The 23217-nt window shown below is 52.4% G+C and overlaps 2 protein-coding genes across 3 annotated transcripts in view; both read left to right on the forward strand.

Annotated features, from left to right (window-relative positions):
- RNF43 (ring finger protein 43) overlaps window positions 1–15515 on the forward strand; it is a 68875-nt gene extending 53360 nt beyond the window's left edge. The window contains exons 3-9 of the mRNA XM_040244227.1: window positions 4535–4609; window positions 4720–4851; window positions 5413–5517; window positions 8304–8465; window positions 9228–9330; window positions 10149–11504; window positions 14119–15515. Coding sequence (XP_040100161.1) covers window positions 4535–4609; window positions 4720–4851; window positions 5413–5517; window positions 8304–8465; window positions 9228–9330; window positions 10149–11504; window positions 14119–14162 — 1977 coding nt within the window. The 3' untranslated portion in view covers window positions 14163–15515. The remainder of the gene's footprint in view (window positions 1–4534; window positions 4610–4719; window positions 4852–5412; window positions 5518–8303; window positions 8466–9227; window positions 9331–10148; window positions 11505–14118) is intronic.
- SUPT4H1 (SPT4 homolog, DSIF elongation factor subunit) lies at window positions 12574–22557 on the forward strand. Of its 2 annotated transcripts, XM_040244226.1 has the most exons (6): window positions 12574–16743; window positions 17006–17120; window positions 17535–17641; window positions 20721–20776; window positions 21056–21109; window positions 21550–22557. In XM_040244226.1, the coding sequence occupies exons 2-6, from the start codon at window positions 17052–17054 to the stop codon at window positions 21615–21617; spliced, it is 354 nt and encodes a 117-aa protein (XP_040100160.1). In that variant the 5' UTR covers window positions 12574–16743; window positions 17006–17051; the 3' UTR covers window positions 21618–22557. The 2 variants fall into 2 exon arrangements, with proteins under 2 accessions (XP_040100160.1, XP_040100159.1); XM_040244225.1 differs by lacking the exon at window positions 12574–16743 and having other exon boundaries at window positions 16952–17120.
- The last annotated feature ends 660 nt before the right edge of the window (window positions 22558–23217 follow it).

Consider the following 23217-nt stretch of genomic DNA (forward strand, 5'->3'; position numbering starts at 1 on the left):
GAAGTCGCTCAGTCGTGCCCGACTCTTAGTGACCCCATGGACTGCAGCCTACCAGGCTCCCCCATCCACAGAATTTTCCAGGCAAGAGTACTGGAGAGGGTTGCCATTGCCTTCTCCCGTAGCTTGGGTAAACATATTTAAAAATAGGGTCATGGGAGAAATAGAGGAAAGGTGGCTCTTTGGTGAGGAAATTTGAAAACCACTGACCTCCATCAGCTCTGTGCTGGCATATCAGTTAGTGTCAGGGGTGCCGTCATGATCCCCAGAACTGGGGCTCGGGAGCCAGGCAGCCCCGTGCAGAGCCCAGCATCTCCACTGCCCTCAGTGTGACTTGACCATTTCAACTCTTGGAGCCTCCGTTTCCCTGTCTGTAAAGGCGGAATAATGATGGGGCTGACATCATGTAGTAGTTAGGAGGGGTGGAAGAGACCATGCAGATGGAAGCTCTTGCCCTGTGCCTAGCACACAGCGATCACCCAACAAATGATTGCAGCGGTCACCGTGTCCCTGGTCGTCGGCATCTTTATCCTGTGCTTCCATAGTTAACAAGGGTGCTCTTTCTCCCTCACTGTCCTCTCTCCATCTCTGAAACCCTCACTAGTTCTTCCGGACTCGTTCATTCTTGTCAGCACCACCACCTTCCTCCTCCTGCCAGGTCACCCAGATTGGTCTCTTTTTTATTATTATTTAATATTTTTTTGGCCATGACTCACAGCATGTGTGATCTTAGTTCCCCAGCCAGGGATCAGTTCGGAGCCCCCTGCACTGGAAGTGTGGGGTCTTAACTACCTGACCACGAGGGAAGTCCCCGTCTCTGTTTCTCTATTAGTACCCTTGTGACTCCTCAGGCCCTTATCACCCTGTGCCTGGACTGGAACAGTGGCCTTTTGCCTGGTGGAAGGAGCTGGCTCTGGAGGCAAAAAGATGGATATAAGCCCTGCTTCTCTTACCATAGAGACCACCCCCTGGTAACCAGGTACTCAGAAGGCTGAAATCCTGGGTGGGAATTTTGCTTCCACTGCTTATCAGCTGTGTGACCCTGGACAAGTTTTTCTGTCTCTCCATGCCTCAGTTTCCTCAATTTAGAAGTGGGGCTGATGACTGTCTTATAGAGTTGTTGTGAGGAGCAAATGAAATCACTCACGCAAAGCACATGATAATAGCTAATATGATAATAACTAACACTTACGGAACACTTACTCTGTGCCAGGCACTTATTATAAGGCTTTACATGGATTAAATTATATAGCCCTCAAAACAACCCTATGAAGTAGGTTCAATTATTACCCCTAGTTTATAGAAAGGAAAACTGTGGCACAGAGCAGTTAAATGACTTGCCCAAAGTTTCACAGCTAATAACTGATAGCAGATTCAGTCTCAATAGCAGAGTGGGTCTCAATAAAGGTGTTATCCCTTCTACCTCCTCCTACCCTCACTTTCAAGCCGAGATGAAGCCCACCTCTTCTACTGAATCTGTCCTGGCTGACCCAGCCCAGCTGGGCCACTGAGGGCAGAAGCCCTTACGTCCAGGCGTGCTGCAGGGTCTCTGGGCATGCTTTACACACCAGGCTTCATGAAGGGCCTTGTCAGGGGCTGGGGTGGGAGCGGGGAAGCCAAGCGTCCTTCTTACCCCCAGTCCCACCCTCAACCTCAACTCACTTCTCTTTTGTGTTGAAGATTTGTCAGTGTGTGCGTGCGTGCATGCATGTGTGCCTGCGTGCGTGTGTGCGTGCGCGTGCATGCATGTGTGCGCGTGCGTGCATGTGTGCGTGTGCATGCGCGCGTGTGCGTGCGTGCATGTGTGCGCGCGCGCGTGTGTGTGTGTGTGTGTGAGATGAGGGGGAAGATGGAGGAAAGGGTTTTCTGCAGTGAAAAAGGTTTGGAAATGACTGGTCTGTTTCATTTATTTGTACTCTAGAATGTTGCTGTCAGCATTATAATTTTACACATATGCCTTGTCTCCACAGCTAAATTATGAGTTGTTCTGGAGGGCTTGGCCTTCCCCGGCTTGGTGTCCTGGGCACAGTGGGTGCTCAGTCAGTCAGTGATAAGGGAGAGATCCACCGTGATGTGTCTGAAGAGGAAGATCTAAGGCGCAGGGCAGTGCGGAGTGTAGACGTGCCCAAGTCCTGGGACACACTGGCCTCCCTGCTCTAGGCAGTGGGCAGCCTGCTTGCGGCTCTTAGAAGGCTGGCTGCCTCTGCAGCTCCAGAGAGGCCTCTGGGATGTCTTTCTAAAGATTATCTTTCTATCTGGAGGGCCTGCCCATCCTCTCTCTTCCAGGTTCTCGTTTCTGAAGAAGTGCTTCTCTTCCTCCCTCCTTCTTGCTCAGGTGCAGGAGGGCAGCATGGGTAGTCCCCCGAGGGGGCAGCCATCTGGCCCTAAATCTTGCTTTTTGATTCCTAGAACTCTGGACATGGACACCCACTGCCTGAAAGTCCTGTTTGTTTTCCCTGTTGGCCAACCCTCTCTCTTTGATCACTTTTACAACTTTGTAATTATGGGCTGTATTCGGCAGGGTGTTTGAACGTCAGGGTAATTACTTTCCACTGTTCCTACCCCAACCCTTCAAAGAGAGAGGGGTGGAGAAGTCAGAACATCTCCAGAGGAGGAAGTCTGTGCCCTTCCCTCCTGCTCTTCCCGGCTGGGCTGGGTTCAAGGTCTCACCCTGGGGATGAGAAGCAGAAGGCCTTGGTGGCACTGAGGATCCAGGAGTCTCAGTTCTGTGACTACTAGGGTGCCCCCAACCCACCTCTTGGCCAGTTTATGGACTAGGAGATGAGCAGGAATCCTCCTATTCCCCTGGGGGTAGCTCCCATGCTCTGGTTTGGAGGCCTCTGAAGATTGGACAACAACTTTTATTTTTTTTAATTTGGTTGGCCACCTTCACAGCATGTGGGATCTTAGTCCCTTGACCAGGGATGGAATCCATGCCCCTTGCATTAAAAGAGCGGAGTCTTAACCACTGGACCACAAGGGAAGTCCCTGGACCACTTCTTTTTTTTTTCCCCTGGGGTCACTTAGATGGCCTAGGCGGTCTCCTAGGGGACACTTGCAGCGCATAAGCAGGCTAGAGGAGGATGCAAGCTGTGAGCTCTCCGCCTCTTCAGCAGTCGCACAGGGACAGCCTGGCGAGCCTGGGCCTGGGCGCTGGTGGAGGGCCCGGCTCAGCTCCACAGGGCCGGAGGAAGGGGAGGGGAAGCTGCCCTCCTGACCGAAAAAGCCCCGCTTGAGTGTCTCCACCAGCCTCCCGGGGCGCCCCTGCCTGTTCGGAGGGGCCCCTGCGGCCGCCCGGGGAGTGGGGAGCAGGGAGGCGGGAGCAGCAGCCGCGCCCCGCGGCCGGTCCGGCGGGAGACCTGCTCGGAGACCTGCCCCGACAGGCTCTCCCGGGAAGGGAAGCCGAGATCAAAGCGCTGGGGGTGTGAGCGAGTGAGTAAGCCCTGCGCGGGCTCCTCTTCCTGCCTCGCCGCGTGCGGAGCGGTTAACCCCTTCAGCGCCTGCAGGAAGGCCCCAGGCCCCCAGCAGGCCCCCAGCAGGCCCCCAGCAGGCCCCGGGCCCCCGAGGCCCCGGGCCGGCCGCCTGGAGGGCGTGTGCGCCCGAGGGAGGCCGCGGAGCGCTCCGTCTGCCCGTCCTCTGCCCGCGCGCCCCCACCGCACCCTCAGCTCTCAGCTCCCGCGTCTTCCCGCACCCCCAGAGCCCTTCGACTCCCGCTTCTGGTTCTCTCTCTGGCTCTGCCGTCTGCTCGCCCGCTTGGCTCGACTCTGGGAGCTTGGCGCGCGTGCAGCGTCCTTGTGGGAACAGCCCCTTGGGTGCCTCCCCAGCCCAGGCTCTGTCGCCCCCCTCAGGGAGGGGTGAAGGGCAGAAAGCACCGGCCGGGGGCCCCCAGTAAGGCCCTGAACTGGAGCCGAGGAGGAGCTGGCCAACTGGACAGCGCGGGGAGACAGAGATGGGCTGAGCCCGGGGCTGTCCTTGATGCCGGGGGAGAGCAGCGTCCCGGGCTCCTGGATCGGCCGGCGGAGGCGGCGGAGGCGAGGGGATGCCCTGCACCCTCCTCTTCTCGGGCAAGGCTGGACCCTGGAAAGCCCAGTTCTGTTCTGAAGGAGCTCTCCGCCTTTCGGAACAGGGGACAGTTCACTCTCCAACGCCCCAGATTGGGGGACTGTGGTCACTCCCTGCTCTCCGTTCTCACCCTTCCTAGTGAAGGCGGACCAGAGGTACCTCCATGGCAGGGCCATCTTACTTGTCCCCAGGCCTGGAGCCTAGTCCACCCCCTGGCACCTACTGAACCTTGTTAAGGGTTTGCTCCGTTACAAAAGGAAGGACTGAATGTGGTCCTTGAAGGCAGTGGCCCTGGGTGAGCTCAGGGCGGGGCAGGGTGACCCTAACCCCACTGACCTCTTGCATGTGTTAGAGGTGTGAGCATGCAGAGGTGTGGGGTGCGCCTTAGGCAGGGGTGGATGTGTGAGGGGGTGAGGCTGGGGTGTGGACGGGCTGTGTCTGACCCCCGCCGGACCTCTGCTGTGTGTCTCTGCAGGCCCGGATGGCGGGGGAGCGGGGCGCCAGCGCCGTCCTCTTTGACATCACGGAGGACCGCGCTGCTGCTGAGCAGGTACCCTGGATGAGGGGTGCTTGAGGAGGGGGCTGGAGGGAGGAAGAGAGAGGTGCTGCGGGAGCAGAAGTCAGGACACAGCCGCCCTCATGGGCACTTCTCTCCTGCAGCTGCAGCAGCCCTTGGGGCTGACGTGGCCCGTGGTGTTGATCTGGGGTCACGATGCCGAGAAGCTGATGGAGTTTGTGTATAAGAACCGAAAGGCCCACGTGAGGATTGAGCTGAAGGAGCCCCCGACGTGGGTAAGCGGGCCAAGTCTCCAGCCCCGGCCCAGGCACCTGCAGTCACCCCCACCTTTCCCTGTGCGACTGTCACCGAAAGCCCTCAGACTCCTGGAGTGCAAGAGACCTTAGAAGCTCCCAGGCCAACTCTGTCCCCCAGCTGCGCTCCTCTGGGCAAGTTTCTTCCCCACTCTGGGCCGCATCTGCAGGATGAACAGATTGGGCCAGCTGAGTTCTTCAGCATCTTGGTTTCATGGAACACAGTAGCAGAGCCAGAATGAACCCCTGGGCCCTGGGCCCCATGACACCTGGCTGGTATTTCTCCACCCACTGGGAAGCTCCTACCTTGCAGAGGGGTCACTGTTCCCTTTTACCTTGAGATTGTACCTCTCAAAACTGGTGTCTGGAGGAGCCTCCCCAGTGTCTGTGGGCAGAAAGGGACCACCTAAGCCCACCTGCAACCTCACCCCCTCTTGGAGACTCAAGGGCCCCCCTGTTCTCCGTGTGTCTCCTGTGTTTCTCCCGAGTTGGCCTCGCTGCTTCCACAGGTGTGACCCTTTCTCTCTCTGCTCGCTCCCCCAGCCAGATTACGATGTATGGATCCTCCTGACGGTGGTGGGCATCATCTTTGTGGTCATCCTGGCCTTGGTGCTGCGTATCCGGTGCCGCCCCCGCCACAGCAGGCCGGTGAGCAGGGTGGGCTTCCTGGTGGAGGTGGGTGAGCGCATGTGTTGGGGAGGGTGGGGAGTTGCTGCTGCTAAGTCGCTTCAGTCGTGTCCGACTCTGTGCAGCCCCATAGACGGCAGCCCACCAGGCTCCCCTGTCCCTGGGATTCTCCAGGCAAGAACACTGGAGTGGAGTGCCATTTCCTTCTCCAATGCATGAAAGTGAAAAGTGAAAGTGAAGTCACTCAGTCATGTCCGACTCTTAGCGACCCCATGGACTGCAGCCCACCAGGCTCCTCCGTCCATGGATTTTCCAGGCAAGAGTACCGGAGTGGGGTGCCTTTGCCTTCTCCAGGGTGGGGAGCAGGAAGGGAAAAGTAAGGAAAGAAGGTGCCCTTATGCCCATTAAACAGTTTACACCAACCCCTCTTCTGTCCCCTCCCCCACTCTCTGTTTGCACATAACTTCATTAATTTCCAGCGGCCTCTCTGCACAGGTGTCCTCAGTTGTTCATTCATTCAACAAAACATTCAATAAATAGAGAGCGCCTGTTATGTGTCAGGCACGTTCCAGGTGTTGGAGCTCGTGCAGTGAGCAAAAGACAAGCTCTCTCCATTCGGGGAACTTTCATTCTAGTGGAAATAGACAACAAAATAAGTAAAATATAGAATAGTTTAGATGGTGGTAAGTCCAGGGAGAAAAAAAAAGGGGGGGGGAAGGAATGCAAAGGGAGCAGGGTTAATTTTTAAAAGCAAGGCCAAGGAAGGCTTCATTGAGAGGATGACATTACAGGAAAGACCCTCAGTGGGTGAGGAGGTGATGCGTGCAGATGCCTGGAGAGAAAGTGATTGAGGTGAGAAATCAGGACACTGCAAGCCCTTGAGGCAGAAGTGTGCCTGGTATGTCTGAGGATCAGCACGAAGGCATGCGGTGGAATCCAGTGGGTAAGACGGCAGAGCAGGAGGAGAGTTCATGGGGGCCCAGTGGCGTTGGACTGTCTAGGCTGTTAGGAGGGTTTTTTTTTTCCCCACTCTGGATGAAATGGGAACCATGGGATGGTTTTGAGCAGAACTAGAGCCATGATCTGACTTAACTTTTAACACGATCACTGATGCCACCGAGGTGAGACCAGATTACAGGGCAGCAAGGCTGGAGACAGAGCAACCAGCACAGAGGCTATTACCAGATTCCAGGAGACAGTAATCGTAGCTTGGCTCAGGAGGAGTCAAAGTGGTGAGAATTAGATTTTCCCTATACTTTGAAGGCAAAGCCAACAGGTTTTCTTTTTCTTTCTTTCTTTGAAATAAGAGAATTAGTAGTACTACTTTAGTAAACTAAAAGGGAAAATGCAAAACCTATAACCTTGGAAGGAAAGTTATGACCAACCTAGATAGCACATTAAAAAGCAGAGGCATTACTTTGCCAACAAAGGTCCGTCTAGACAAGGCTATGGTTTTTCCAGTGGTCATGTATGGATGTGAGAGTTGGACTGTGAAGAAAGCTGAGGGCAAAAGAATTGATGCTTTTGAACTGTGGTGTTGGAGAAGACTCTTGAGAGTCGCTTGGACTGCAAGGAGATGCAGCCAGTCCATCCTAAAGGAGATCAGTCCTGGGTGTTCACTGGAAGGACTGGTACTGAAGCTGAAACAGCAATACTTTGGCCACCTCATGCAGAGTTGACTCATTGGAAAAGACCCTGATGCTGGGAGGGGTTGGGGGCAGGAGCAGAAGGGGACGACAGAGGATGAGATGGCTGGATGGCATCACTGACTCAATGGACATGAGTTTGGGTAAACTCTGGGAGTTGGTGATGGACAGGGAGGCCTAGCGTGCTGCTATTCATGGGGCTGCAAAGAGTCGGACACGACTGAGCGACTGAACTGAACTGAACTGATAACCCATTCAAGAATTGGAGACTCTTACTGTAGTTAATGAATCTATTTGATAAAAAGATTAACTCAGTGTATTTGGTGCCAGTATTAGGAAGACTCCACCCACCCTAATGGATCATAACATTGTACAACATAGCCTTCCCTTCTATAGATTTCCATAAAACGGGTCCACCACACCCACAGTTACTCTTCAAAAACACAAGATCCCAAGTGCCCATCAGATGGCAGCATTCCAATTAATCCAGATCCCCGTTAGCATTCCTTAAGTGATCAAAACCATCACAGCCTTACCACCAGCTATTACTCATGCCCAAAGCATCCTTACTCCACGATATGAATGGATCTTCCTCCATAGGGATTTTCTTCCACTCTAACAGTAAAGTTCTAAATGGGCAAAATATTATTAGGAGAAAAGGTTAACTCCTGGAACCATCACTTCTATAGAACCTCAGGGCCAACAGGTCTTCTAATGGATTGATCATGGAGGGATCAGTTAAGAATAGTTAAGAATGACACTGATATTTTTGGCCTGAGTGATTAAAAGAACAGGATTGCCATTTACTGAGGGGAGGAGGACCGGGGAAAGACAAGTGTGTGGTTGAGGTGATTCATGGGATTAGGAGTGTGGGGTTTGTGAAGTTGGATATGCCTATTAGATATTCAAGATGCCATGTCAAGGCGGGGCAGTTGGGAGAAAAGCTCCTCTCCTGGGTCATCAAGGGGAGGAAAGGTAATAGCATGCATGGGGACGGGATGAAATGCTTACAGGGTCGTGGAAGGATCCGAGGGTACAAACTCCCCAGGTGGTCTGGTGGTCGTGTGATCTAACTGCGTGACGGGGACCTGAGCACAGGCCAGGGTCCAGGGGTGCGGGGGGAGGAGGCTTGGCCCCATCCTGGCCCACCGTTCTCCCCAGGACCCCCTTCAGCAGCGAACAGCCTGGGCCATCAGCCAGCTGGCCACCAGGAGTTACCGGGCTGGCTGCCGGGGCGCCCGGAATGAGTGGCCAGACTCTGGGAGCAGCTGCAGCTCCGCCCCGGTGTGTGCCATCTGCCTGGAGGAGTTCTCCGAGGGCCAGGTGAGGCCAGGCTGGAGAGGGAGGTGGGTGAAGTTGGTGTGGGCGTCCGGTCTGCATCTGTGTCCTGTGTATCCTTCATGGACAACCCTGAGGTTTAGTCATTTTCCTGGTTTTCCAGGGAAAGAGAACTTCTGTTTGTTGAGTGTGTACCACATGCCAAGCTCTGCAGTGGGTGCTCTAGAGGCAGCTGTCACCCTCTTGACAGTGAGGGGTGGGGGTGGATTAGTTTTTTAGCCTCATTTTACAGCAGAAAACTGTTCAGAAACTTGCCCAAGATCATATGCAGTGGCAAAAGTCTAGATTCTCTTGATACCAAAGCCCATACTTTTTCTGTTGTGCTAGGAGGTCTTTGAAAGCAGGTGTTAGCAATAAAGGAGAGGCCAAGAACTTCTCTGGTGGTCCAGTGGTTAAGAAACCTCCTGCCAATGCAGGGGACATGGGTTCAGTCCCTAGTCTGGGAAGATTCCACATGCTATCGGTTCAACTAAGCCCACTCCACAGCTTCTAAAGCTTGTGTGCCCTAAGGGCCCATGCTCTGCAACAAGAGAAGCCACTGCAAGAAGCCCGTGCACCGCCACAGGGGAGTAGCCCCTGCTCACCACGACTAGAGAAAGCCCAAAAGCAGCAACGAAGACCTAGTGCAGCCCAAAATAAACAAATGAATTTTAAAAAGGGGAGGGCCGAGGGAGTCAGGGGTGCCCTGCTTCCTAGCCACTGCTGTAGCTGCCGTCAACTTTGGCTTTGACCCTTTGTTTTCTCCAGGAGCTCCGGGTCATTTCCTGCCTCCATGAGTTCCATCGTACCTGTGTGGACCCCTGGCTGCATCAGCATCGCACTTGCCCCCTCTGCATGTTCAACATCGTAGGTAGGAGGTGGGCCAAGGGCTTCCCTGTGTGCAGGCAGATGGGTAGAGAAGGGGCTTCCCTCTGGGCAAATGTTTTGCCTTGAAGTGGAGCAGAAGGCAGGACTGCCTTAGTCATTCTCTAAGCTGTGCCCTTGGGACTTCCATCGTGGTCCAGTAGTTAAAAATCTACCTTGTAATGCAGGGGATGTGGGTTTGATCCCTGGTCAGGGAACTACGGTCCTACACACTTCAGGGCAACTAAGAAACATAAACCGAAGCACTGCAATGAAGATGCAGTGCAGCCAAAAGAACAACAGCAGTTAATAAAATTTTAAAAAATAGAAGTTGTGCACTGGTTGAGGGTACCTCCCCTGAGCTGGGCTTTTCTGTGTATTTTCATGACAGCTTTGTTGATTCTAAATCAGGCCGGTGGGTATATTTACTACTCCACTTCTCGGGCAATAAAGTATCCTATTCTAACAAAACCAGGATATTATGACCATATTCTAAAAGATGAAAGGGAAGTATCTGGAGGAAAGAGAGCCTTTTTCTAATTCACCCAAAAGTGCAATGTGGGCTTGCGGTAGCCCTGGGTGAAAGTCCCGAAAGGACCACTGATGGGAGGAGCCATGCTCAGCGGAATCCCCCAGGGCACAGCTGATGGGAAGGGGCAAGGGCGTCCGGGGCGCAGGCAGGTTAGGAGCATCCTGGGTGCTGCAGACCCTGGCGGAGCTTGTGGGCGACTGCAAGCCGAAGATGTGCAATAGCCCCACTTGCCTGAACGCACCCTCCTCCAGCCGGTGGAGTCAAACACTTATGCTCTTGGTTCTTTCTTCCAGAGGGAGATTCGCTTTCGCAGTCCCTGGGACCCCCTCGAGCCTACCAGGAACCGGGCCGGAGGCTCCACCTCATTCGCCAGCACCCCGGCCACGCGCACTACCACTTGCCCGCAGCCTACCTGTTGGGCCCTTCCCGGGGCGCGGTGGCTCGGCCCAGCCAGCCCGGCCCCTTCCTCCCCTCCCAGGAGCCAGTCGTGGGCGCTCGGTACCACCGCCAACCCAGAACCGTACACCCCCGGGCTCCGGGCGAGCCCCAGCGCTTGGCAGTGGCCCCGCGCCCCTACGCGCCGGGCTGGGGACTGGGCCACCTCCGCTGCACCTCCCAGCACCCTGCCACCTGCCCCGCGCCCCCTCGCCGGACCAGGCCCCACGACAGCAGCGGGTCTGGAGAGAGCTACCGCACAGAACGCAGCGGCTACCTGGCGGATGGGCCAGCCAGCGACTCCAGTTCGGGGCCCTGTCACGGCTCTTCGAGCGACTCAGTGGTCAACTGCACGGACGTCAGCCTGCAGGGCATCCACGGCAGCAGCTCCACCTTTCGCAGCTCCCTGAGCAGTGACTTCGACCCCCTGGTCTACTGCAGCCCCGAAGGGGAGCCCCCGGGGAAGGCGGCTCAGCCTGGCATGGCCTCCCGGCCGCGGTCTCTGGACTCAGTGGTGCCCGCAGGGGAAACGCAGGTTTCCAGCCACGTCCACTACCACCGCCACCGGCACCACCACTACAGAAGACGCTTCCAGTGGCACGGCAGGAAGGCTGACCCCGAAACTGGAGTCCCCCCACCCAGGCCTGCCGCTCCTCGGACACAGCTCCAGCCAGAGCTGCCTTCCGCCGATCTGCACGCGACCAGGTGCAGCCCAGCAGCCCTTTCAGGGCAGCCCCCTGCCCCACAGCGGCCCCGGGCCCTCACGGAGCCAGCCCCCGGGCCACCCGACCCCTCCAGCCCCAGCCCGGCAGCCAGCAGCCTCTTCCACTTGCAGAAATCCAGCCTCTCTGTCCGACACCCACAGAGGAGACGGCGAGGGGGACCCCTGGAGCCCACCCCAGCCCCTCGATCCCAGGACTTGACTGCCCACCCAACTTGCCAGATTTTTCCCCATTATGGCCCAAGCCTGGCACACCCTTGGTCCCCAGAGGCCCACCCACTGATCTTCGGACATCCAGGCCTGGAGAGGAGGCTGCTACCAGAAGCCCCAGGCCCTACATACCCGAGTTCCGAGCCAGTGTGGTTGTGTCTGACTCCACGCCAGCCCCTTGGACCGCACCCATCTGGGGAGGGGCCTTCCGCATGGAGTTCTGGCACCCTGGAGGGCAGGCCATGCCCTTATCCACACTGCCAGGTGCTACCAGCCCAGCCTGGTGAGTTCTCAGGGGAAGTGGGTCTGGTGGGGAGAGGAGACTAGAGTTGGATATGGAGTTATCCAAGGGGCTGATGGAAGCTGAGAAGGGCCCCATGGGGTGACGTTTCAGATATTGGACAAATACTGGCATCGGGTGGGATGCTGGCTTGAATGGTCTGGCTCTGCCAGGTGTTAATCCTTCAGTTGCCAGATTGTAGGGAGGTCTAGGTGAGGTCCGAGTGTGGCTGAGACACCAGAAAGCCCTTGGGGTGGTTTGCGGCAGCAACTCAAACACAAGTGTTTCTTTTTGCTCGTTTGTTTTAATAATTTATCTATTTTGGCTGCCCTGGGACTCCGTTGCTGCATGTGGGCTCTCTCGACTTGCTGCAAGCAGGGGCTGCTCTTCATTGCCGTGCAAGCTGCTCTCATTGTGGAGCACCGGTTTAGCTGCCCCGTGGCATGTGGGATATTCCCAGACCAGGGACCGAACCCGTGTTCTAAACCACTAGTCCACGAGGGAAATCCAAACACAAGTGTTTCAATATTTTAAAAATTGGTACAGCTATAGCAATGCATACAGCTCAGTATTAGTTGTAAATACAAAGGAAGCCAAGAAGAGTCTGGACAAATAGTTACTGAAAAACATAATTCCAGGCCATATGAGATCTTATAGGAGACATAACTAGAGATAACCATATTTCTGGGCTTCCCTGGTGGCTCAGATGGTAAAGAATCTGCCTGCATTATGGGAGGCCTGGATACGATCCCTGGGTTGGGAAGATCCCCTGGAGAAGGGAAGGACAACCCACTCCAGTACTCTTGCCTGGAGAATTCCATAGACAGAGGAGGCTGGTGGGCTAGTCCATGGGGTTGCAAAGAGTCAGACACGACTGAGTGACTAACACACACCCCCCCACCACCCATATTTCTGGGCTATATGAGCAGAGTTATGTGAATGATTGGGGGGGGGAAAGTGGAGAGAGATCACAGGTGGTTCTCAACAGTCCTGTGATTTTTTTCCTTTCCCCTGGGTTAAAGGAACTAAAGGAACTAGGGCTTCCCTTCTGTGTACCTTTGTTGATAAGACCAACATTATTCTCTCGGGGACTCCATGCATCCCTGTTACGGTACTGTAGCCAATGGTGAGAATGTAGATCCTCAACTTTAACTTGGTGTTTATTTGCTCAAGCCCTCCCCTCCCTCTTCCTGGTCCCCGACTCCAGTTCTTCTCCATCATTTCCTATTGTGTGGATGACAGTATTCTTTGCCATTGCTAGGAGGATGCCTCCGCCCCTAAAGGGGCCCCGAAAGTCCTGAACTGTAAGACCTCAGGGCCTAGGAATTCCACAGGCAGGACCCGGGAGCTGCTGTCATCCGTTCTTTCATTTCTTCCCCCCATTTTTCCTTCTGCATTATACGTGTGCTGTGAGCTAGATCCAGACTCTCAGGACGTGGGACTTGTCGACCAGGAGACCCAGGTCTGTGGAGAGATGGGCATGCAAACTGTTATCATATAGAAAAGAGTTGTTCCCATAGGGCCATGTGACGTAGACTTTGACCATGTGTTCGATGGCTTCAATGTGGATCCTGTCACACGTAGACTTTCGTTGCTGCCACCGCCAGACCCACCACCTCCTCTCTTTCCCAAACTCATAACTGGTTTCAGGGCCTCTCTTTCCCCTGCCCTTCAGATCCAATGTCTCTGCCAGCTTTACCATATTCTTTTCCAGTACTGCTGGTCCCTGCCCATGTCTTAGGTGCAGCCTAAAGATGGAGGTGGGAACCTCCTGGGTCCTTCCTTCCCTCTCACAGGGCCATGGAGAACAGCCACGGAGCATCAGTGTTCTGTCCTGTCGAGCCATGCAGTACAGTGACCCTGCTCATCTCCCCTCCCTTCTGCGACCAGCGTCCTCCTCAAATAAACTGTCCAGAAATCTTCAAGTGCTCTGTTTTGCTCAGGGTAAAGAAAAATCCAACCTGGTTTGACCTTCAAGGCTCTAGTACCACCTAGCCCCCATCTGCCTTCCCAACCTTATTTTCCACTCTTCACCCTTCCTTCCCCTGCTCCAAGCTTTAGCCAAACTAGGTAAACACTTCCTGCAGTTTCTGCAGCCCAGAATATTCTGCTGCCTTCCTATTCCCATAGATGGAATTCTTCCCTACTCCTGCAGGACCAGCTCATGTATCTCCACTTTCAGGAAGCCCTTCCTGATGCTCCACTTGACATGGTCTCTCTCCTCCCTTGATTCATCTCTTATAAGCCCAGTCTGGCCCCACTGGCATAATTGCAGCTTACTAAATGCACACCTCTCCTACAAGGTTGCCAGGGCCCTGCTTAGTCTTTTTGTCTTCTATTTGGCACAAGGTTGCAGGCCAGATCCACTAGTGATTAATACATATTCATTAGATGAATGAATGAATAGTAAGTGTTGGTAACATACTGGTTGCTATATATGTATCTTATTCTGGATTTGTTTTTCTCTCCCCTGTGTCCCAACGGGAGTCCCTCTCAGCTTTCAATCTAATCACCCCTTCTGGACCTGTTCCCTGCTCTTGCCTCTCTCTTACAGGTAGAACAAGCAAGAGGCTGGCCTGACCCTCAGTGACCTCTCTCCTCCTCTCTCTAAATGCAGGCACAGAAGAGGAGCTGGAGGAGCTGTGTGAACAGGCCGTGTGAGATGTTCAGTCCTGGCTCCAACCAAGAGAGCTTGCTGGATGACTTGGTGCCCTACCTGGCACAGAGTCCTGCTCCTCAGAAAAGAAAGGACTTCAGAAAACAGCCCCCCCCCCCTTTTGGGGCCATATTCCTGGAGCCACTGGCAGAGGGTGGTGATGGTGGGTGGCAGGTGTCCTCTCCTGCTCCCAGCTCCAGACCTTCTTGGCAGAACCATCTGTGTCCAGCCAGGCAACCAGCTACCACTGGTGTGGGTGGGCTTCCTTGCAGGTTGCGCTTTTCTGAGAGCAGGAAGCTAGGCATGGGTAGACAGGTGTGATAAAGGTGGTGCTCCTTCCCCAGCCTGAGCACTTCATCCCAGGCCTCATGTTCATACCAGCAAATGGGTTCAGCTGAATGAATGAACCCTGCTCACCTCCTTCCTGAAGACAGTCTTGCACACCAGCTTTGGCTTCCCCTCAGTAAGGCTGCTGCAACGGCAACCCTGGTTCTTATCGTTTTCCTTCTTTGCAAAAAGATGATGGGCTTTGCAGCTTCACCAGGCAGGGCCTGCCCTGGTGCACAAGAAGGAGTTTTCCCTCCTTGTCCATACTTGTCAGCTCCTCTGTATTCAGAGGAGAAGCCAGGGTGTGCAATCCCTGAGGTGCTGCAGCGCCCTGAAGAACCTGGGTTGAAGCCTCTGATCTTCAGGCTCCCTTGTCATTCCAGCAGCCCCAGTCCCTCTGGGGGAGACTAGTGGGGGTGGTGGGAAGGGGCTCACTCTTCCTTGGAGATCGCTTAGCTGAAAAATCCCAAAGGACGTGGAAGAAGAGGATTTCTGCTGGACTTTATTTAGGAAGAGGGAGGAAGGGAGGAAGGTAGAAAAGGCTGAATTAGAGCTGAACAAGGAATTTTTCTCTGGGCGCTTCCTCTCGGAGCAGGGAGAGGGAACGGGAGAACAAAGGAGAAGCAGTTTGGGGCCCTTGAGATTAGATGGCCCAGGGGCCCAGCTTCCCAGTATAAGCCACGCAGGTCAGATACACACAGTGCGGAGTCGGGTCAGAGAAGGAAGTCTGGCCTGGGGCAGCTGGTCCCAAGTGGGCAAGAGCTGTGGGGCCTCCTCGGGGTGACGTTCGCCCTAGGGCAGCTGGACCATCGCTGGCCCCCTCAGGCGTTATCCCATTTGGAATGTGAATGCGGGAACAGAGTGGGCACAGCACCCACCTGGGGATCCTCTTCCCTCAGAGTCAGTGGGGAACTAGCACCTAGGCACCCACGGGGGTGGGTATTTATATCTGAACAGGCAGAAAGACGCTTGAATCAGGCACTATGATGAGAAATGTATTTATTTGCTAATATATTTATCCATAAACTTGATCTGGTCTCATGGTTTTCTTCTGTCGTGACTGTCACTCGGGGTAACAACTTCATCTTCTACATGGGCAAAAATATTCCTAATATCAGAGGCTAGACTCTAATTTATGAAAGGACAGAGTAGCGTGGTGGGCTCGGCAACAAGAATTGGCTGGTAAGCCTCTAAAAGCATTATTTAGAGATCAGGGAGAGAGAAAGTGTGACTGGATTCTCCTTGTGGTTCAGTGTGTCATTTGTACTATTACTGTATGTTTACTTCACACTCTATAATGCTTCACGGACTTTCTTTGTGACCCTCATTTTTCCACCCATGAAATGGGCCCACTTCACAGAGTTGTTGGAGAGCTCCCCTGGGACAAACAGGGTGAAGTGTGTTTCAAACTAGAGAGTATGCAGTGATAAAGAACATCCTAACCCCAGTCCCAGCGCCCATCTGAACACAACACGGGACGGGCCCCAAGCACAGACCGGCCTTGAAGCTCCGTTTCAATTCAGGAGGCCTGGTTGGGAAGATACAACAGCGGGGCCTGAAACCATCTATATCCCACAGTTCCAGTCTAGATAAACACAGACGAACGTCCTCTGCCTACTCGTGGGACTACCGCGAAGCTCAAGGGAGCTGGTGCTACGTGGGTATGGAGAATTCCATAGAGCCTGCAGGGGCTTATCCTCTTCTCACAAAAAGCGTGCTTCTTCGGGAAAGGTTTGGTAGAGGTGGGGATTGTCTGGTGCCAGTTTTGAACCAGACAGCAAGGCATTTGTAAATCTTCCTATAGGGTCCAAAATAAAAAGGACACGATCTGAAGTAGAAGAACTGGAAGCGTAAATTATCAGTTGGAACGAGGAAACTTACATAAAGAGTTCTTAGAAATAACTAAATACGCATTTTTTTTTTCGGAAGTCGGCTCACAAACCAGCATTCCTGTGGACGCAAAGGGAAACCCAATCACTCGCTGGCAGGAAACCTGATCACTTGCTGTTAGGAAACTCGATCACTCGCAGGTACGAAACCCAATCACGCTCTGGCCTTTAGAAAACCCAATCACTCGCCGGTAGGAAACCCAATCACGCTCTCGCTGGTAGGAAGGAGGGGGGCGGTCCCTGGATTTCTCATCTCCGATGAGATAATCCAGAGGGAGACAGTGGACTCTCTGGCCCTCCACTCTTAAGACAGGAAGACAAAAAAACCCTCTGCTGTCAGCCAGGACGCTCCAGGGAACCAGAGTTCCAGGTCAGAACTTCCAGACCGCGGCTTGCTCCCGCGCAGGCGCCAACCGCACCGCACCGCACCGCCCCTCGGGCCCCGCCCACACGCTAGATGGCTGCGCAGTCTCGCCCCCGCGCCGGCCCAGGTGCCTCTCGGCCGGCCCCGCCTCCTGGCGGGAGAAACCATATCAAAGGCGGGGGGCGGGGCGGGGCCGCCGCGCCGGAAGGGGAAGTCTGAGGCAGAGGAAGTGCAGGCATTCTGGGTAATTTTTACTATTTATCCGCAGGGAGGTTATTGTGGCTCATTCCTTCGCTGATCTTCGTTGCGAGAGGATGGCTCTGGAGACGGTGCCGAAGGATCTGCGGCATCTGCGGGCGTGTCTGCTGTGTTCGCTGGTCAAGGTGTCTGTCGGGGACCTGGTTGTACGGGCTGACGGGAGACCAAGCTGGGGGAAAGAGGCCGGAATAGATGTGGGGGAACAGTGAAAAAGAAAGTCGGATCCAGGATCTGGGTGGGTGGCAGAGTGTGGGAAGGAGCAGGAGGCCATCGTTTACTTCAGCAGGGACACTGCTAGGTTGTGCAGCTGTGGGCAGGGGCCTCTTACATGCCTTTGCAACTTCACCTTTCAGCAGAGGCATAACTATAACAAGAAAAGGGGTGTGAGAGTGGAACTTAGGCACGGGGCTGTAAGAATGGTGGGTGGGGAGCATGATGAGACGGCCGACATAGGGAGTTTTGTGCTTCAGCAGGCAGAAGTATGGAAAAGTGTTTTTTCTTTTGGCTCAGCTTTCTCCTTTTTTTTTTCCTCTCCCAAGACTATAGACCAGTTTGAATATGATGGCTGTGACAATTGTGATGCATACCTTCAGATGAAGGGTAACCGAGAGATGGTATATGACTGCACCAGCTCTTCTTTTGATGGGTAAGCCCCTTGGATTGCTACACTCATTCTTTATATTACCCCCACCCCACAAAGTAAATTGGACAGACTGTTGAGACTCTCAATATGAGTTGGTCTCAGTTATTTTGAGACATACTAGTGCTGTGCTGTCCAGTACATTTGAACATACTGGGTTAAAGGAACTATATTACTGAAGTCAATGGCACCCCTCTCCAGTACTCTTGCCTGGAAAATCCCATGGACGGAGGAGCCTGGAAGGCTGCAGTCCATGGGGTCGCTGAGGGTCGGACACGACTGAGCGACTTCACTTTCACTTTTCACTTTCATGCATTGGAGAAGGAAATGCATGGAGAATTCCAGGGACGGGGGAGCCTAGTGGGATGCCGTCTATGGGGTCACACAGAGTTGGACACAACTGAAGTGACTTAGCAGCAGCAGCAGCATTACTGAAGTTAATTTACTTTTTGTCGTTACTCCTTTAACATGGCTATAGAAACTTTAAAAACAAATTGTGTGCTTTTCATTATATTTCCACTGGACAGTTCTTCACTAGACTATTAGGGAATATCTGGTAGGGATTGTATTGGTCTTATGCACCGTCAACCTGGCATAGGGCCTTAATACATGTTTATTAAATGCAGGAGGATCTTTTTTGAAGGGTAAATTTCAGCCCCAAAGCTGATACTAGATATGTCTAAGAGGATCTATGAGAAAAGTTTTCACTTAGTGAGATTATCCAGTGGGGGCAGGGGAATGGGAGAAACTTAAACTTGGATGGGTCTTAGTTTTCTTTCCCCAAGGGAGGAGCCAAGAGGCAGTATTGTTTGGGGGTTAAGGAGGTACTGTTAAGTTTCTAGGCTGGTTTATACATGAACTGGGCCCAAACCAGTGCTTGCTAAAACTACTTCAAGGTGGGCCCACTTCATTCTTTTTTGTTTTCCTTTAAGGGAGAGTAAAGGATTGGGCAGAAAAGTTGTTTCATGGAACCTTTACTTTGTACGTGTGTAGACATGTATGTACACGCTCAGATACTGCAGCTCTTTCGTTCGTTTGCTAGCACATCTTCTCATTTCTCCTCCTCCCAGCCCCTGGCAACCACCATTTAACTTTCCTGTGAATTTGATTACTCTAGGTACCTCATGTAAGTGGAATCATACAACATTTGTCCTTTTGTGATTCGCTTGTTTTACATAGCATGATGTCTTCAAGGTTTATCCATGCCGTAGCATGTGTCAGAATTTCCTTTTTAAGTGTAATGCTATCCCTTTTTATGTATATACCAAATTTTAATTATCTGTGCATCTATTGATGGACACCTAGATTGCTTCTACCTTTTGGCTGTTAGGAATAATGCTGCCATGAATATGGGTTTACAAATACCTGTTTGAGTCCCTGCTTCCTTCCACTTCTTTGGGGATCTATAGCCAGAAGTAGAATTGCTGGATTATTCCATGTTTAACATTTTGAGAAGCTGCCCTGCTGTTTTCTGTAACAGCACGGTTTTACATCGCCACCAGCAGAGTACAAGGGTTCCAGTTTCTCCACATCTTTGTTAGCACTTGTTGCTTTGTTTTTTGTTTTGTTTTTGGCAATCAGTATCCTGTTGGGTGTGATGTGGTTATCTTATTGTGGCTTTGATTTGCATTTCCTTAATGATTGGTGAGGTTGAGCATCTTTTCATATCTTTATTGACCATTTGTATATCTTCTTTGGTAAAATGTCTCTTCACGTTTTTTGCCCATTTTTGTATCAGGGTTTTGGTCTTTTGTTATTGAGTTATAGGAGTTATTTGTGTATTTTGGTGCATATTAAGATTTGAAGAGTAAGTATATCCAAGGCTAAAGAAGATTAGAGGAGGGCTTGATGAAGTCAGCCAGAAGTGGAGGAGATAGCATATGAATCAGGCTCTTAATAAAGGAAAGAAGTATAGGATTTTTGAGGAGGCCAAGATGAGAAAAAGGAATAAAAAACATTGTAAACAAAGGGATTGATTTGAACAAAAGAATGGAGTGGGTAAAGCAGGGTATGTTTGAAGAGTGGTGGGGATTCTGATTAGATTAAATCATCAGATTAGATTAACAGGCACTGTGAGGCTGGAAGGATAGATTTTGAAGGACAGAAGGACAGAGGAAAATACACATTTGGTCATGAGAACAGCTTGTGTACATGCCTACCCCAGATTGGTCTGCCAGGCCAGAGTGGGCCTTACCCTACTCGTCAGTTCCACTCGAAGCATATGACTGTGAATATAGGATTTGGATGGGGCGGGAGGCTTCCTAAGTAAGAATCCAAGATTGTTAGCAAGAGGAGGAGGAGTGGATACTGAGGAGGCAGTCAACAAACATGAGTGCAGGTCTGTCACAGGAGGTGGTCAGTAAATATCTGATTGAATGGGGCGGGGGTGACAGAAATGACTTCTGTAGCTTCTGAAAGCACCTGAAGCTTACCTGTCATGCTCAGTAGCAGGCTTCTGGCCCTTTCTGTGGCCTGTGCTCCGGGTTTACAGCTACCCTGGGAGGAATGATTAGGATAGTAAGGAGAGCTAATGTTTGTTTAGCATCTACTCTGTGCTAGGGCTCTTTCATGTATTAGCTCACCCTTTTAATTTCATCTTAAGTTCTGAGGGAGCTCTTCATATGCGAGTCAGGCTGGACAGCTCATTAGAGGCAGAGCTTGATTAAATCTAACTTGTTTCTACTAAGGGGACCCACTGTTTAGACTCAACCTCCCCTTTGCCCTGGGCTCCAGCCTTCAGTGGTCGTGCTGGTTGTAATCAGCCATCTACCTCGAAAGCTGTCCCACTCCCTGGGGCATCAGTCTTTGGAGGGCGAGTGGGGCCAGGGACTTAAGCCCAAGGACTCTCAGTACTAGCTCTGAGTCAGTCCCTTCCGAGCACTAGAACTCTGTGCAGAGCTTTCCTTGCCTCCTAGTAGAAGCTCAGTTCTTGTCTTTTCTGAGGTTTCATCTCCCAGAACTGCTGTGCTAGCTGGGAACAGGGTGTAGGTGGGCGTGGGGCCCGGGGTAGGCTGGGCAGTGCCCTCAATCTCGCTTTCTCCAGTGGAGGTGGCTCAGGCTGACTCTGTTTCTTTCCCTTTCCTAGAATCATCGCGATGATGAGTCCAGAGGACAGCTGGGTCTCCAAGTGGCAGCGAGTCAGTAAGTGTCTCCCTTTGTCTTTATCCTGGCCTAGATGTATTGTCTGGGCTGGGTGGGTGGAGTCTTCAGTCAACGGGTAAGTGGCCCCAGAGTGAGAAAGATGAGGTCAGAGGGAAGCCATGAAAAGTGTCCTGTGCCCTGTCACTTAAAACTTGTAGCCAAAAGAAGCAATTGCTCTTCTCTTAGAGTTGCAGCATTTCTTTCATTTTTAGCTTAAGGTTGTGTGTGGTCTTTTGTCGTAACTCACTCTTAACCGCAGTCTCTTTTCTTCTGTTTCAGGTAACTTTAAGCCAGGCGTGTATGCAGTGTCCGTCACTGGTCGCCTGCCCCAAGGTAATAATAATTATAGTAACAGCCCTTGTTCGTTTATTGTGCCAGGCTCTATGAAAGTTTCTCATGTAAATTAATGCCGGTGCTCAGGACGACTCTGTGAGGGAACCAGAGCTTCAGAGAGGTTAAATAACTTGTCCAAGGTCACACAGTTAGTAAGGAGCCAGAATTTCCACCCAGGCATCCTGGCTCCAGAACCCTTGCTTTTGACAGCTACAGTGTGTCTCCTGCTGTTGTCTTCCTGTTCTTACTAAGTCATTGACAAGCACGTGCCTGGGTCCTCAAGGGGGTGACACTCCAGCCACGCAGTTCTGATGAGCAGTCCAGAAATTCCAGTTTGCCTAGAGCATACCACCCCCTCCCCTCACCACGTGGGAGCCAGGGGACCCTTCTTGTCTTCTGACTCTTCTCCCCTCACAGAGCTGTTTCTCTTCCCACTGCAGGAATCGTACGGGAGCTGAAGAGTCGAGGCGTGGCCTACAAGTCCAGAGACACAGCCATAAAGACCTAGGAAGGCGCACGGCTGCCAGCATCTTGCCTCCTCGTCTCTGCTGCTGCTTGTTTTCTGTCATGGAGCTAAATGGGCAGAACTTCAAACACATCCCGCCCTCCGATACTAAGACTCAGCCGACTGTCAACTGATCAGCCCAATGTGTCCTTGGGCCATTTTTACCCTCTTTGGACTACTGTGGGGGGCGGGTAGAGACTGAATTCAGTGGGGAGTAGGATGCTAGTTTTCCTACCTACAGCCCAGGGCTGCGCCCTTGCTCATAGGCAGGACTCTGGGTCAGCTGGCAATTAACATGAACCCCTAGAAATGTTCTTAAGCCCACAGCAGAAGCCTTCCCTCCCTCTTTCCCTCAGCTGGGTACAATAAGAACACACTGCCCAGTAGGTATCTTCCCAGAGCAGCAGAGCCCTTCTGCTCTTCGTGATCTATCTCTGAGCCTCCAGGGTTTTAGCCTTTCGAATGTGCTTCCTTGGGTCTCGGAAGGTCTGCCGTCCTGAGTCTAGGCAACCTTCTCAGCCTCGTAGTCCTGGTGTCTGTGGTTGCCGCCTTCTGCCCTCTAGACCTGGCACAGCAGATATCCCTTAAAATCCTGAGGGCAAATAATACTTGTGCAAGTAGTATTTGCCCTTGACCACGTGTAATACCTTTTTTCTCTTGGTTCAGTTCTTCCTATACTTCAGGCCCACCAGTGGCACCCTTGACCTCCCCCGACCCACCTTCCCTACGTCCCCCTAACTGGAGACCCTCAGGTTACTGTTGGGTCCTGCTCTGGTTAGTTCGGGCCTCCTCAGGAAGTGGGCCTCTCCTTTGTCTCTGGCCTAGTAGGGGTTCTTGAGTCACTTCATGCTACTGGCCAAGGTGAATTATTTGTTTTAGAATTAAATATTTATCATAAATTCTCTTCTATTTAAATTTCTGTAATAAAGCCTGTTAGTGTCCCGATTTTTGTTGTTACTGTTGTCATTTATTTAGCTTCTCCAGGTCTTAGTTGTGACGTGTGGGATCTAGTTCCCTGACCTGGGTTTGAACCCAGGCCCGCTGCATTGAGAGCATGAAGTAGCCACAGGACCACCAGGGAAGTCCCAGGGTCCTCATTTTTATTTCCCTAAGTTTCTTGCTCCCCATCTGTTCAGAACGAAAGTGATTACATTTCATTTACTTCAGGATTTTTGTGATTCTGAAAATAAAGTGATGTGAAAATTCTGTAACTTCAGTTTTATAGAAGGTAAAATATTCAGTCTTTTATAGCCACTCTTAAATATATATACAACATGTGTGAGTCACTCAGTTGTGTCAACTCTGCAACCTGCCAGGATCCTATGTCCACGGAATTCTCTGGGCAAGAATACTGGAATGGGTAGCCTTTCCCTTCTCCAGGGGATCTTTCGAACCCAGGTCTGCATTGCAGGCGGATTCTTGACCGTCTGAGCTGTATACAGTCAACCAAAATAGTGGGGAAGTGCTGCGGGAGGACTGGCACGCAGGCAGAGCTCTGACTCAGGAGCTGAGGGGCCTGCACTGGGGCTGTGTGTCTCTTAGCCACCTGGTGTTGCTAGTGAGTCAGTGTCTTACCTGTGACCTGGAGTGTGTGGGAAGACGG

Source organism: Oryx dammah, unplaced genomic scaffold (genome assembly GCF_014754425.2).
Source record: "Oryx dammah isolate SB20612 unplaced genomic scaffold, SCBI_Odam_1.1 HiC_scaffold_8, whole genome shotgun sequence".
Lineage (NCBI taxonomy): Eukaryota > Metazoa > Chordata > Mammalia > Artiodactyla > Bovidae > Oryx > Oryx dammah.